At 40.6% G+C, this 13611-nt stretch overlaps 1 protein-coding gene across 1 annotated transcript in view; it reads left to right on the top strand.

Annotated features, from left to right (window-relative positions):
* AK9 (adenylate kinase 9) overlaps positions 1 to 12388 on the top strand; it is a 111840-nt gene extending 99452 nt beyond the window's left edge. Inside the window, exons 34-41 of the mRNA XM_053914159.1 lie at positions 1285 to 1431; positions 1536 to 1756; positions 6201 to 6397; positions 7479 to 7648; positions 7867 to 7965; positions 9984 to 10086; positions 11215 to 11329; positions 11712 to 12388. Coding sequence (XP_053770134.1) covers positions 1285 to 1431; positions 1536 to 1756; positions 6201 to 6397; positions 7479 to 7648; positions 7867 to 7965; positions 9984 to 10086; positions 11215 to 11329; positions 11712 to 11914 — 1255 coding nt within the window. The 3' untranslated portion in view covers positions 11915 to 12388. The remainder of the gene's footprint in view (positions 1 to 1284; positions 1432 to 1535; positions 1757 to 6200; positions 6398 to 7478; positions 7649 to 7866; positions 7966 to 9983; positions 10087 to 11214; positions 11330 to 11711) is intronic.
* The last annotated feature ends 1223 nt before the right edge of the window (positions 12389 to 13611 follow it).

The raw sequence follows: 13611 nt of genomic DNA, 5'->3' as shown, positions 1-13611 counted from the left end.
GGTGCTTCCTTGCCCTTCCCTGCAACTTTCCTTAATCAAATCCTTGGGCAGTTCTCCTAATCTCAGTTATGAGGGAGCAGATTCTGGGGGGTCAGATTATTTTCTCCCAGAGAAGGCTCTGAGACTTAATGCAAACTGAGTTACCTCCTCCCTGGCATTCAGCTTTGCATACAAGAAATCTCAACAAGAGGAATCTTGGTTGAGTCCTAAAGATTTTATTTCACCTTAATGCCAGGAGAGTGGCTAGCTACTCACCCTCAATTTCCATAACCCTGAGGGCCCCTTGAGTGACCCTTCACAGACAGAGAGGCTGAGCCGCTGTCCATTAAAGGCAACAACAACGACACCCCATACATTGTCTGCTAGGCTTGCCAGGCTAGGTGAATTTATGTCCCTCTTGGCCATGGAGCGTAGAACTAATTAGTACCTAGAGGTCTGGCTGGAGAGCTTTGAGTGAGGGCATCCTGCAGCTTATTTCAAACTAGCCCTGCCGGAGGACCATCTGCCAGCATTCCCCTGGCTTTGGGGGCCACTCCTCTCAGAATTTGCAAACAGCTTTCATTCCTTCTCTCAGTTTGATAGTAACACTCCCATTATTTCAAGCTGTTGGACTAAAAATTTTCCTCCAGTTCTACTCAGTGGCCTGATGGGCCCTGATAGAATGATTCTCTTCCAGGTATTATGGGGGTCCTCTCACCAGCTCTCCATCTCCCCTTCCACGTGCCCAGCCTCCCCAATTGAACAACACAGTGTTCAAGATATTATGTGTGTTCTCCCTCTAATCCTAAGATTCATGCATGTATGATGCTAAGTGTATGAATTCAGAGCTGTTTTCCGATGTATGCTGCCCTCCTCCTGGGTCTTGGGCTGTCTGAGATTAAAAATACGGATAGCCCTGACCTGTGTAGCTCAGTTGGTTGGATGTTGTCCCTTAAAGTGAAAGGTCAGGAGTTTGATTCCTGGTCAAGGCACATGCGTGGGTGGTAGGCCCAGTCCCTGGTCGGGGAGTGTGCGAGAGGCGACTGATCAATGTTACCCTTACACATGGATGTTCTTCTCCCTCTCTGTCTCCTCCCCTTCCCCTCTAAGAATAAGTAAGTAAAATCTTTAAAAACACATGTATGTAGAGAGAGATAAAGAGATGGAGCACAAAGATGAATCAGGTTACCTAAGGAAGAGCATGGGGCTACTCCAAAAGGGTGGATGACTGGTCCTAAAAGACAGAAAGGAAGGTATGAGAGAAAAGGAATCTGGAATTTTTATTTTCATGTCTCTCCTTGTTAGTGTCGTCATCGACGGATACCCTTTAACTGAGCATCAAATGAACTTCTTGGAAGACAGGTCAATCACCCCCCTGGTAATCTTGGAGTTGGATGTGCCTTCCAAGGAGATTTTCAAAAGATTGTTCCTGGAAAAAAAGACCCAACAAAGGTAATGGATGTGATAAAAATAGTAATTAAGGAATGCACTTCAATGATCCAGAAAAGAGTATGTTTTAAACAGCTTTTTACATTCCTTCTCTGTTTCTCTACTAGTTTGCCTTATCCGTTGCACAACAGCACACAGATTACAGCTGTCAAGTACTCAAAGTACTGCAAAAATATTGTTGAGATTAGGCAATATTATCAAGAGCAGCATCAGAACTGGTACGTGATTGATGGATTTCACAGCAAGTGGTGGGTATGGAACGAAGCCATTAATAACATTAAAATGGTGAATAGACACATGCAGATATACCTGGAAAGAATAAAAGCAGGTAAGAAAGCATTAATTGTTAAAATAGAATAAGATACGAATTCAAAGTCTGCATATGCGTGGCTCATGTTACTCTAATTCATTCAAATTGAACATTTGTTCCCACAGTTTTAATCACTATTTAAAAACATAGTACTATCTAATTTTTGTGGGCATATATATTTGTTCTAATAAATGAGTGCTGTATTCAAGCTATATTACTGAGTGCCTGTGTAAACCCAGCTCATACAATAACACATGGTCTTTCACTCGAAGAGTTTATGGCATTTGGGATGCTGTGCACAAAGCCAGTTTCAAGAACGGTGGTTATATGAGGGCAGAGGTCTGGAGTGACACTTGTCCAAATTTTGATTAGGGATCTAGAATCAAAGTTATCTTTACTATTTACATTCATTATGATACGATATAAATGTTGAGTCAATAAAAATTAAACTTGAGTGCAAAATGTATGTTCATCTTATTTGGAATCCATGAAAGAAAATGTTTGATTATATTTCCTAAGAGTTTCTTGATTTTTCTCCAAAAATACCCAAAAGAGAAGAAAAGTTATCTGTATCTTATATGTCTAAAAACAGTGATGACTCCAAACACTTTATCTGTAGGGGTCTTACAGACATTTGTTCAATGACTTTGCTTAACTTCAGAAACTATAGAGAAGAAGACATAGTAAGGTATGAGAGAGCAACTTGGCTAAGAGAATCTAGTACAAGTAAAAAATGCATTGAGGATACTGATAATAATTGTATCATTGAATCTTGACTTGCTTCATTGTTTAGGCTTAACCATTATCTTTGGTTCCTGTTTGTCTGCAAACTGGAAATTTGTTTTCACCTGAGTGTTATAAGGCATGAAGATAAGAATGTAAGGGAAGGAAGAACTGAATTTTTAGGAACCTATTCCCAATAAGTTTTGGATAGCATCATACTAGCAAAACATTCCACAACAGACTTTGAAAGCAAAGATCATGCCTCATTTATTTTTGTGTTACCTTATTGCACCCTCCCTGCCTTCCCCCTCCCTGGAAACAGACTCAAGATGAAAAACAAAATAGAAACAGAGGCATGGATACATGGAACAGACTGACAGCTGTCAGAGGGGTGGGGGGTGGGAACTGAATGAAGGAAAATGAAGGGATTAGCCAAAGTACATACATGAAGGACCCATGGACACAGACAACAGTGTAGTGATGGCCAGAGGGAAGGGGGTGGGGGCTGGGTGGAGGTGGGCAAAGGGTGAAGGAATGGGGACATCTGCAATAGTGTAAACAAGTATACATATACAGAAGCTTTATCAGAAAGTGCTCTCAGGAGTAGAGGAGTAGAGTTGCCAGATTTAGACAATAAAAATACTGCCATGGCTGGTGTGGCTCAGTGGGTTGAGTGTCAGCCTGTGAACCAAAAGGTCACTGCTTTGACTTATAGTCAGGGTACACGCCTGAGTTGTGGCCACATCCCTAGTTGAAGGTATGTGACAGGCAACTGATTGTACATTATGTTTCTTTCACCCTCTCTCCCCCTCCCTTCCCCTATCTCTGAAAAACTAAATTAAAAATCTTTAAAGAAAAAAATACAGGATGCCTGGTAAAATTTAATTTGAGGTAAACAACAAATAATTTGATAGTATAACTATGCCCCAAATATTGCATGAGACACACATTATTTTCTCTGCCAACCCTAATGAGATCCCCCTGTGGGGAAGCAAGGACAGGAGGACAGGGCAGAGGGAAAAACTAAACCACAGGCCGTAGGAACTGAAGCCTCAGTAGATCCTATGGTGGTGGGGGGCTGGAATGGATTTTCGAGTTTCCCAAATTAAGGAGAAGGGTCAGGCTTTATATACTCCCATTAATCTGCCATTGACCATAGGTTGCTCTGGAAGGAGGCATAACCTATGACGGGGACAGTTCCCAGTGCAGCTCTGAGCCATCAGCACTGATGTTCCCAGCAGCTAGGGGATGGGTACATGAGCACTGAGAAGGGGTCTAGGCGGGGCGCCATGGTATGCACACCATCACCCCAATACGCTTGGCCTCTGCCTGGAATCATTTACTCTAATTGGGGTCTGCCCCTGTTGCTCTTCAGCTTCAGCTCATGCCTAATGATCTAGCCTGTGACCAATTCTTTGAATTAAGTTTTAATTTTTTTCTTTCCACGTTTCCTTTGTGTGCTATTCAAATGATCCTCCCCAGTCAGGGGCCAAGGTTTGCTCTGCTAATGAGATGGGGCAAAGTCAGAGCGAGAAGAATAAAGAAATTCTTCCTCATTCTGCCACATTCCAGAATAGAATCCTTAGATATTGCCAGATGCTGTCACGAATATCCCAAGAATCTGAAAAAGATATTTAAGTGTCACTTAGGACTTGAAGTCAGGTGATTCTAAATTACTAAATCTGTCAGAATTGGTGAGGTTCAGCGCATCTGAGCTGAAGAGCAACCTATAGAACCGTATAGTATAACATGGTAGCACTATATAATACTATATACTTCAGTAATACCATGTACTATTATATCATAACACTGTACATTGTAATACTTCACAATAATGTTACACCACTATGGTATTATAGTAGTGTAATATTCTCTGTCAGAAAGGGATATGGAGCTTTTTAGCCTCTTCTCTGCTGTTCATAAGCAGCAAGTGGAATAGTGTATTCGTTTGTCTATTACTACATAACACATTACTCCAAAACTTAGCAGCTTACAGCAACACAGTTTCTGTGGGCCAGGAGTCCAGGCACAGCCTAACTGGGTCCTCTACTTCAGGGTCTCTCACAAAGCTTCAGTCCAGGTGTTGGCCATGTCGGCCAGGGCTATGGCCTTATCCGAAGGATCAGCTGGGAGCCTCGCTCATGTGCCATTGAAATGATTTTGCCCCTTGAGGACTGATGAACTGTGGGCCTCAGTTCCATGCCATATGGACCTTTCCAACGTGGCAGCTTGCTTTGTCCAGTGACCAGAAGAGAAGGCAAGAGGAGGGGCCAAGGAGGCAGGCGCACAGTCTTTGTAACTGCTTTAGTTTCCTAAGGCTGCTGTAGCACAGTACCAAAAGCTGGGGGGCTTCAACATCAGAAATTCATTCTCTCACAGTTCTGGAGGCTGGGAGCTCAAACTCAAAGTGTTGAAAGGACCAAAATCTCTCTGAAGGCTCTGAGAGAAAATCTGCCCCGTGCCGCTGTCTCCGCGTCCAGGGCCACCAGCAATCCCTGTGCTCCGTGGCTTGCAGACGCGTCACTCTGATCCTGAGGATAAATTTTACTTGTTCAGACTATCAAATAACTGCTTTATAATGTCACAGTTAAGACCTTCCTAGGCATAATTTTAAAAAGGTAAGCCCTGAACCAGTGTGACTCATTAGATCGTGCATCATTCCAAAAAATGAAAGGTCACCAGTTCAATCCCAGGTCAGGGCACATGCCTCTGTTGTGGGCCAGGTCCCTGCTTGGGGATGTGCGAGGCAACAAATCGATGTTTCTCTCCCTCTTTTTCTCCCTCCCTTCCCCTCTCTCTAAAAAAATAAATCAAATCTTTTTTTTTTAAAGGCAAAACTTTTCACTGTTAATAGGTACCATTAACAAAATATATTGGGGTCAAAATTTACTCATTATAACTGAGATGTAAAAAAAAAGCAATCTTATTTTCTATAATATCTCATGTTTCTTTTGAGTCCCCATTCCAGTGGAGTATTAGGGAGAAAACTCTTAAACTTGTCCATTGAGAAATTTGAGCTCTGTATTTTTAAAATGGATTCCTTAGGGTAAACCTAGTCACTTTGGGATAAATGTCTCTTCACTTCCTCTGGGTGGCATCTGGGCACAGGGGCAAGTTTGTGTCAGTCAACATGTCAACAAACTGTTTGCACTTCCTAAAATCTGTCCATAGAAAAATGTAAAATATGAAGCAAATGTGTATGTGTGATTGGATGTATATATGTACATATACATATATGTGTGTATATATTGTTAATAACATAAATAATTTATAATAGCTAGGAATTAAAAACAGCCAAAATATCCATCAACAGAAAAATGGTTAAGTAAACTATATATGTATATTTATACAACGGAATACTATGCATCAACTTTAAAAATTAGGTAAGCTGTATAACCTGGTATGGAAAGACCACAACTAAGTAATTAAAGCACGTTGAGGATCAGATTTACAGTATAGTGGCAGAAGCCCACTATGTGCAAAACATACCCACGTGTGCCTGCGATTGTACAGAAAAAAGTCTGAAAAGGATGCAAACAGCAGTGGTTACCTTAGTCGGGACTGAGGACAGCGGTGTGAAGAGAAACTTTTGTTTTTTGCTCTATTGTTTGGAAATTTTCAATGTGTGTGCATTTCTATAGTGCTGTGTAATTAAAGGTTACTTTAATTTAAAAACTCATTGTGGAAAACTTCCTATGGAAAAAAGTATATATATTAATAGTTAATTTGTTAATACTAGGGAAAGCTGCCTGCATTGACAAGCTGTGCATCACCCCTCAAGAACTGACTTCCCGCCTGGGCGAATTCGGACAGTTCTGCCCTGTGAGCCTGGCAGAATCATATGAATTAGTTGATTGCTCTGTAACTAAGTCTTTGGAATTTGCGGCAGAGTTCAGAGGGCATTATTATAAAATGGATTCTCAGGAAAAACTGAATGTAAGTTTATTCCTAACTCCAAATATTCACTAGGGAAAGAAAATTCCTGTCTCAGAATTCGTCAGATAGGAAGGAGTGGACACACCCAGGAACTGGGGACCAGGAGCCCCATTATTGAAACCTATGGTTCCGGGATCAATGCGACAACTCAGAGGCCAGTCCTGGGACTCCATCCCAAAACGTATTTTAGCACAAAGCAGAAGTTGAGGGTCAGTGATGGGCCCTCAGCCTGAGCCAGCTTAACAGGTAGGGGGACCCAATGGTGAGCCTCACCAATAGAAGGGGTGCTCGCTGAGCATCAGCGCTCGGCCCACAGGAGGGCGTCCAGGGCATTCAGCTCCAAGAGTACAGAAGGGAACTCAAAGTCAGTAGAAATGAAGTAATGCTTCCTGTGCTTTAATTTTTTTTTCTATCACTAGAATTCTCAGAAACCTTATATTTCTGTTTAATGGAACAGAATACAGATTTGTTCTAATATTATAATGTCCATGATGGGATGACATAAAAAGATTGGTAGTTAAAAACTAAATAGATGCCTCTGAACATTTTATTTTCCTCTGAAGAATTAGAGTTTTTTAATCAGTTAATTAAGGATACATCTGTTTATTCCTGCTTATTTAAATAATAATCACAGAATTTAAAAGCTGCAGGTGACATTGGAGATCATGGATCTGGTCTGTCCCCCCCATTTTATAGAGTGATAACTGAAGCTGGAGAAGTTATCTCACCCGGCAAGAGGCACACAACTAGTTAATTATACTACAGGGCAGGAAGACAGTTGGGCAGGAGACTGTGTCCTCTTGAGTGCCTGGCACATGGTAGAGCTCAACGAACATTTTTTGTGTTAATGGGTGAGTGGGTGAGTGAGTGAGAGAGAGAGACCAGGAGAGACAGATGCGAGTGTTACCATAAGGCACTTCCAGCCGGGAAGGAGTTACTGCTGCTGAAAGCGGCTGTCGTGTGGTTTGGGAGACCAAACACTGCCGCTGAAAATGGGGAGAGTACCAGGGAAGCCTCAGTGGATTTTTTATTGGCATGGTATTCTTGTTTTAAATGGTCTTCTTGCTGTAATCCTTTACAGAAATTTTTGGAGAACCCAGAATTATATGTGCCTCCACTAGCACCTCATCCACTCCCACCTGCTGACACGATCCCCAAAAGGCTGACGCTGTCAGAGCTGAAGAAACGATTCCCTAAGTGTGCTGAGCTCCAGGGCTACTGTCCCGTGACCTATCAGGATGGAAACCAAAGGCAAGTCCTTGTGCACGTACAGGGTGATGTCTCCACTCGCAATAAGTGGTTCACGTAACAATCTTAACATTGTGGTCAGAAGGTCACTTGTTTAATGGGAAAATATTCTATTTCTTCTTGAGTTGCATAGGTAGAAAAAGAAAACATTTTGACACTTTATTTATACAATACAGTATATTATTTATACTGTAGGTTTTTTTGGGGGGGTTGTCTTTCAGATATGAAGCCCTGGTACCTGGGAACATTAAATGTGCCTTAGAATACTGTGATCGTATATATATTTGTGAGAGTGAGGAAAAGCTTCAGAAATTTTTGAGGTGAGACCATTCAGTGTTTCTTGAATATCTTCTATGTTCAGTGCACCATGCTGGAATATATATGTGTGTGCACACGTACACACACATATACATATATACACACATGCACACATCTATGTACATCTATGATGGTGAACAAGGACTGATCACTGCTGTCCCGTAGCCTGAGGCTCAGAGGTAAAATAGACTTTAAGTACCTGATATGAAAACAGAACGTGAAGGGGTTTAGGGTGGGGATATGCCAGGAGCTCTGGGAAAGTGTGCCCCCAAATCTAACTAGATTGTCTGTGTAAGACCTGAATGACAAGTGGAAATTGGCTAGAGGAAGAGAAAAGGGACAGGTTCTAAGCAGAGAGACCTACAAACCTGGCCCAGTGAGCACAGAACTGCAAGAAATTCGGCATGGCCTAGGTGTGAGGTGGAGAGGGAAGGGAGCGGGAGGTGAGGCTGGAGACAGTGAGCCGGGCCTGAGTGTGGAAGATCAAGTCACCATAAATCATTTGGACTTGATCTGATGGGCAGTCTGAATGTGTGGACTGGTTCCAAGTACTACAATCAGACTTGCTTTGGAAAGAGACCATCACTGGAAGGTTGATGACGGAGTAGAGGCAGGACCACCAGGAATACTGTTGGGGTAATCCTGTCCAAAACAATATAGCCTGTTTGAGGTCACTCATGAAGATTCACGAGGGGAAAGCAGCAGGCTTAAGACAAGCCCTGAGAAACACTGACAGACAAGTGTCAGAAGAAGAGCTCACAACGGAGAATGAAAGAACCCACAGAAAGGTGAAAGGAGACCCAGGAGGGGAAGCTTGGGATGTGAAGGGGAGAGAGAGTTTGTACACCCCACTGGAGGGTGTACCAACAGGTTTAAATGCTGCTCAGCGGTGAAGCAAGGCAAGATTTGAAAAGTATGTCAAATTTAGTTTGTAACAGGTCATCAGTGTCCTTGGCAAGAATGATTTCAGTCGAGTGAGGTAAGTAGTCAGTTGCGGAGTGCCAAGGAGTGGATGTGGGGTGATGAAACTGAGACCTTGCCTGTAGCCCAGAGGTTACAAACACAGAGGCCTATAGTGCCCGGAAGGTAAAGTTAGGGAAGCAGGTTGGATGTGAAACAACAGAAGTGGGGGGACCGCTGCATCCTGGAGCGCACATGTGCCAACTAAAGGGGCAGCAGCTACTCGTCTACTGCCAGACACTTCTGTTTTTCACGGGTTGGAAACCCAATCTCCTCATTTTTTTTTCTGATTTTTAACATATTTGTGACGGATTCAAATTTAAAAATACTGTGTGAATCAAATCACATCCGCAGGCAGGGTTTGTGCAGTAGCCTGTGATCTCTAGTGAAGCGCACTGTTTGAAGAAGTTTAACTGTAAACAAAAGACATGAGTTGCTGGAAGAGATATGAGATCGAAGGACTGAAGGTGGTTTTTCTTTTTTCTTTTTTTTCAATGGGGGAAGTTTGAGCACGTTTAAAGGCAGATGCATTTAACATTTTCAGTAGAAAAGTCAGTCTCTGTTAAAGAAAGACACTTTCCCATGGACATCCAATACATGGGAAGGAAATGCCAAAGGTGAGAGGGAGAAAGAAATGCTATATAAGGGACCTGGAGACAGGGCCGCAGGGGAGGTAAATGGTGCCATGGAAGGAGGAGCCCCTATGGGGCTTTGCTGGTGACAAGCAGTTGAGCAAGTTCCTTGTAGAGAACTTCCCTTGTATAGCATGGCATCTATGTAGGAGGTTATTTGGGAGAGTCAGAAGTTTGCAGAAAACAAAGACCATTTTATATAATTGCTGTGAAAAGTAAAGAGAGTAGGCAAGCAGGGCTAGGGACCGAGGCAAACATGATGGCCAAGGATTTCTAGGAGCACCATTCTTCCCACTTGGATCGCTTTCTCCCGTGGAGAAAATGGGTACTGAACTTTATCTTCTAGTTGTCTCTTGTATACCTACTTTCCTATATTCACACAGTGAGTATATCTGAGAGCATCTGTCTAATGAACTTTGTGTTCTTAGGTCGCCAATGAAGTACTGGGATCAGAAGCTTCCATACAAACTTCCCCCGTTAAAGGAACCAATAAATCTCACCAGTCTTCCTTTACCTGGATATCTGGAACAGGTTCAGTTACACGATTTTCTCTCTGCATACACACACACACACACACACACACACACATTAGAAGAGCACAACAATCTCTTCTTTAACAGTAATTTTTATTTTGGTAACAATGAAATTCAAGGAAGAGTTTTCTAATTTTAAGCTGCAAATCCACGTTTAACCTATTTTATTTATTGGGTGGTTATGAAAATAAGATATGTGAAACAGCTAGTTCCCAAATACCTGCACTAAAGTGAGAAGAGAATAGATTGTTATAAAGTTATTTACATTTGACATGGAGTTTGGCTCATATCTTGAATTTCAGTGTCTGTACAACATTGTCTTATTTTGAAATGTAAGATTCTGGGTCCGATAGGCTTACTCCTTACTTCAGAGTTGGGTTACACTGTCACTGAAGCCGTCTACTGAAGTGACATTTTATTTGTCTAAATATAACTCTTTTTACACATAGTAAAGCTTAACAGTAGCCACGCACTGTTTTTAATTCTATAAATAAATGCCCAGGGCCCAATTTCATACCTTTCTCATGAAAAGTTGTAACCACTTTTTTTTTCAACTCTCCTAGATGTTTGGCCTTCACTTAGTAACAAAATGCAAGCCGCAGCCCACCCAGAGAGGGTATTCTCATAGCGGCCAAGTTCCAGCAGGAGAGCCTCCCACTTCCTTTGCCTGCTCAGGGCTGCAGAATCTTGACGCAGTGATCTCTGCGTTCTCTGAAAGTCCTTGTCAGGTGGCCAGGGATCCTGATAGTGGGAGGCAGTCTGGCCAGTTCTGAGCAGCAGAGGCAAAATGGGCCAAGACAGCTCAAAGCCCAGTGTCGCCTTCCTTCTTTTTCAACTTTTTGCTATTTAGCATGTCAAATGTATAAAAACAGAGAGAATTGTGTGATGAAGCCCATGTGTCCATCACATAACTGGTACTAATCCTATCTGTGCTTTTCATTTTTCCTAATCAGATGAATTTGGGCTTTCTTTTCTGTTGGTTAAGTGGTCATCTAACCATCTTCGTAAGCCCCATTCTCAGCCCCAGGAGGTTATTAGAGGCCAAGAATAGCCTCTTTTTCTATTTGCACTAAGAAAAGAAATCAAACTCAAATATGTACATGTTTAAATTGTTCCCTACCTGCAGGGTATTGCAACTTCTCTAATTAAAGCAATGAATGCAGCAGGATGCTTAAAGCCCAAATTTCCCTTCTTAAGTCTAGAGAAATCTGCACTGCTCTATATAGCGTTTCACCTAAAAGGTATGTCTTTTCTAATGACACACTACTCAGAAGTAACTTAACACTAACTGTAGTATATGTGATAAATAGGACTGTTGAGCTGGGCTCGTCTCTTGAATGGTGTGTGTGCATATGTGTATGTGTGTGCAAATATTTTAACGAAAATACCAAAACTGAATTCCTAGTTTTTAAAGCAGAGACTCTGAGTAATATAGTCAGCTCTCAAAAATTCATGCCACAAAGGAAGATAAAAAGGCAATTATGATCTAAGATAGAAAATCCACAAATTTTACTGGGATTTTGTTATCTTCTCAGCTCAGTCACACACACAGTTCTTTCTCTGTAATTTAGTGATTTACTAACCCAACAGGAAACATTCACAAGTCTGTGAAATTTTCTACAGCCTTTAATCCCAAAGGTTCTGCATATACAAGAAAAAAGTATAAGAAGAAGATGGAGCAGTTTATAGAGAGATGTGAACTCATTACATACCTGGGTGCCAAGATGACCAGAAAATACAAGGAACCTCAGTTTAGAGAAATTGACTTTGATCATAAATTACAGACCTTTATCTCTCTTAAAAATATAGACCCGATTAATGAATAGTATGCTAGTTTCCTGCAACCAGAATCTCAAGAGTTTTCTGAAAGACACAGAAGGAAAGAGAACTTGAAAGTCGGCCCTCTCTGAGTGATGTCCCATGGCTCAAAGGACTCAAAGTTCTGCCATCCAGGGAGGAGTGCTCTTCTGTAAGCATAAGTTTTAATATAATTTTAAAGTTTAGTGCTCTTTGTCTGAGATTTGATTCTGTAAGAAATGATTATTCAGACTACCATTTAGAATATTTAGGTAATTCATTTTACTTAATAAATCTATTGTTCATTTTCCTTTTTAACATTTTCAGTAGAACAATCAGTCTCTGTTAAAGAAAATTACTCAGCAAATGTTAGAAAGCTTCAAGAAACAAAATTAACATTTATATCAATAAAACAGAAATATTGATTATACTTTTGAAATAAGGAGTTATTTGTAAACTATGAACATAAGATACTTCATCATTTTCCCAAAGAAATAAATGGTTTTTGAGATAACTAAATGGCTGTCTCTCTTCTTTTTCTTTGAGTATGAAATGAAGTATGCTTTATACATTATTTTGTAATTAGAAATCACCTGGGGTTTTGTGAAGGATGAAATCTAGAGTCTTATATGACATTATCAAGTAGTATATTCAAGAGGAAGACTTACTAAATTGAATTTGAAAGAGATTTTTAAAATAAGATTATCAATTTTTTTGGCAGCAGCATAAGAAATCTAGAATATGAAGTAGCAAGATTGTCTCTTTAAAAAATAAAAAATGCAACCTGTATAATCTTAGGTAAATCTCAATTTCTCTGAGCCTTTGTTTCTTAATCTCTAGAATTAGTGAGTTAGCTCTCTTCAGCTTTATTAAGTTATAATTGTCAAATAAAATCATACATACTTACAGTGTACAACATGGTGATTTTGGTGTAGGAATACATTGTGAAATATTTACCACAATCAAGTCAATTAATACATCTATCATATCACGGCTACTGTGTTTGTGTGTGTGTTTAGTTAGAACATTGAAGAACCAAATTTCAAGTATACAGTACACTATTAACTACAGTCGCCATGGTATAGATTAGATCCTCAGAATTTACTCAACTTATAATTGAAAGTTTGTACCATTTGACCAATATATCCCCATTTCTCTCACTTTCCAGCCCCTAGCAACTACCATACTGCTGTTTGCTTCTATGAATTTGACCTTTTTTAAAAATTAGATTCCACATATAAGTCTGGGGGGAAGAAGGAACTTTCCTCTACCCTCAAGTTTCTTTTTGGCTGGTCTAGTCATTGAATTTACATGAGACAGATTAATAAGAGAAAATAGCCAAATTTAATTACATATGCATGTATGGGAACCCTATGTACATGAGACAGTCATAGATCCTAGATCAAGGACAGAAAGTTGAATGAAATGAGTTATAAATGGCATTTTAAGCTAAGGATGAGGTAAGACACCTTGAGGCTTCAAAGAGGAATATCATTCACCAGACAATAAGAAAAACATATATGCAGTAATTAGAAGTTTGCCCTGCCCTGTATGTAGGTCATAAAAAGATATTTCTGGTAATAACTATTATTATGAACAAGGCTCTTAATTTAAATTCTTCTAGGTAGTTAGTGGTGGGGAGGGGTAGCAGAAGTTTCTCTTGAGTCCACAGGGTTTTGGTTACCTTTAACTCAAAATAATACACATCTTGGGCTGACTCATTCTG

This window comes from Desmodus rotundus, chromosome 11 (genome assembly GCF_022682495.2).
Source record: "Desmodus rotundus isolate HL8 chromosome 11, HLdesRot8A.1, whole genome shotgun sequence".
NCBI lineage: Eukaryota > Metazoa > Chordata > Mammalia > Chiroptera > Phyllostomidae > Desmodus > Desmodus rotundus.
Note: the sequence above shows the minus strand (reverse complement) of the source record. Positions and strands in the feature narration are given on the sequence as shown.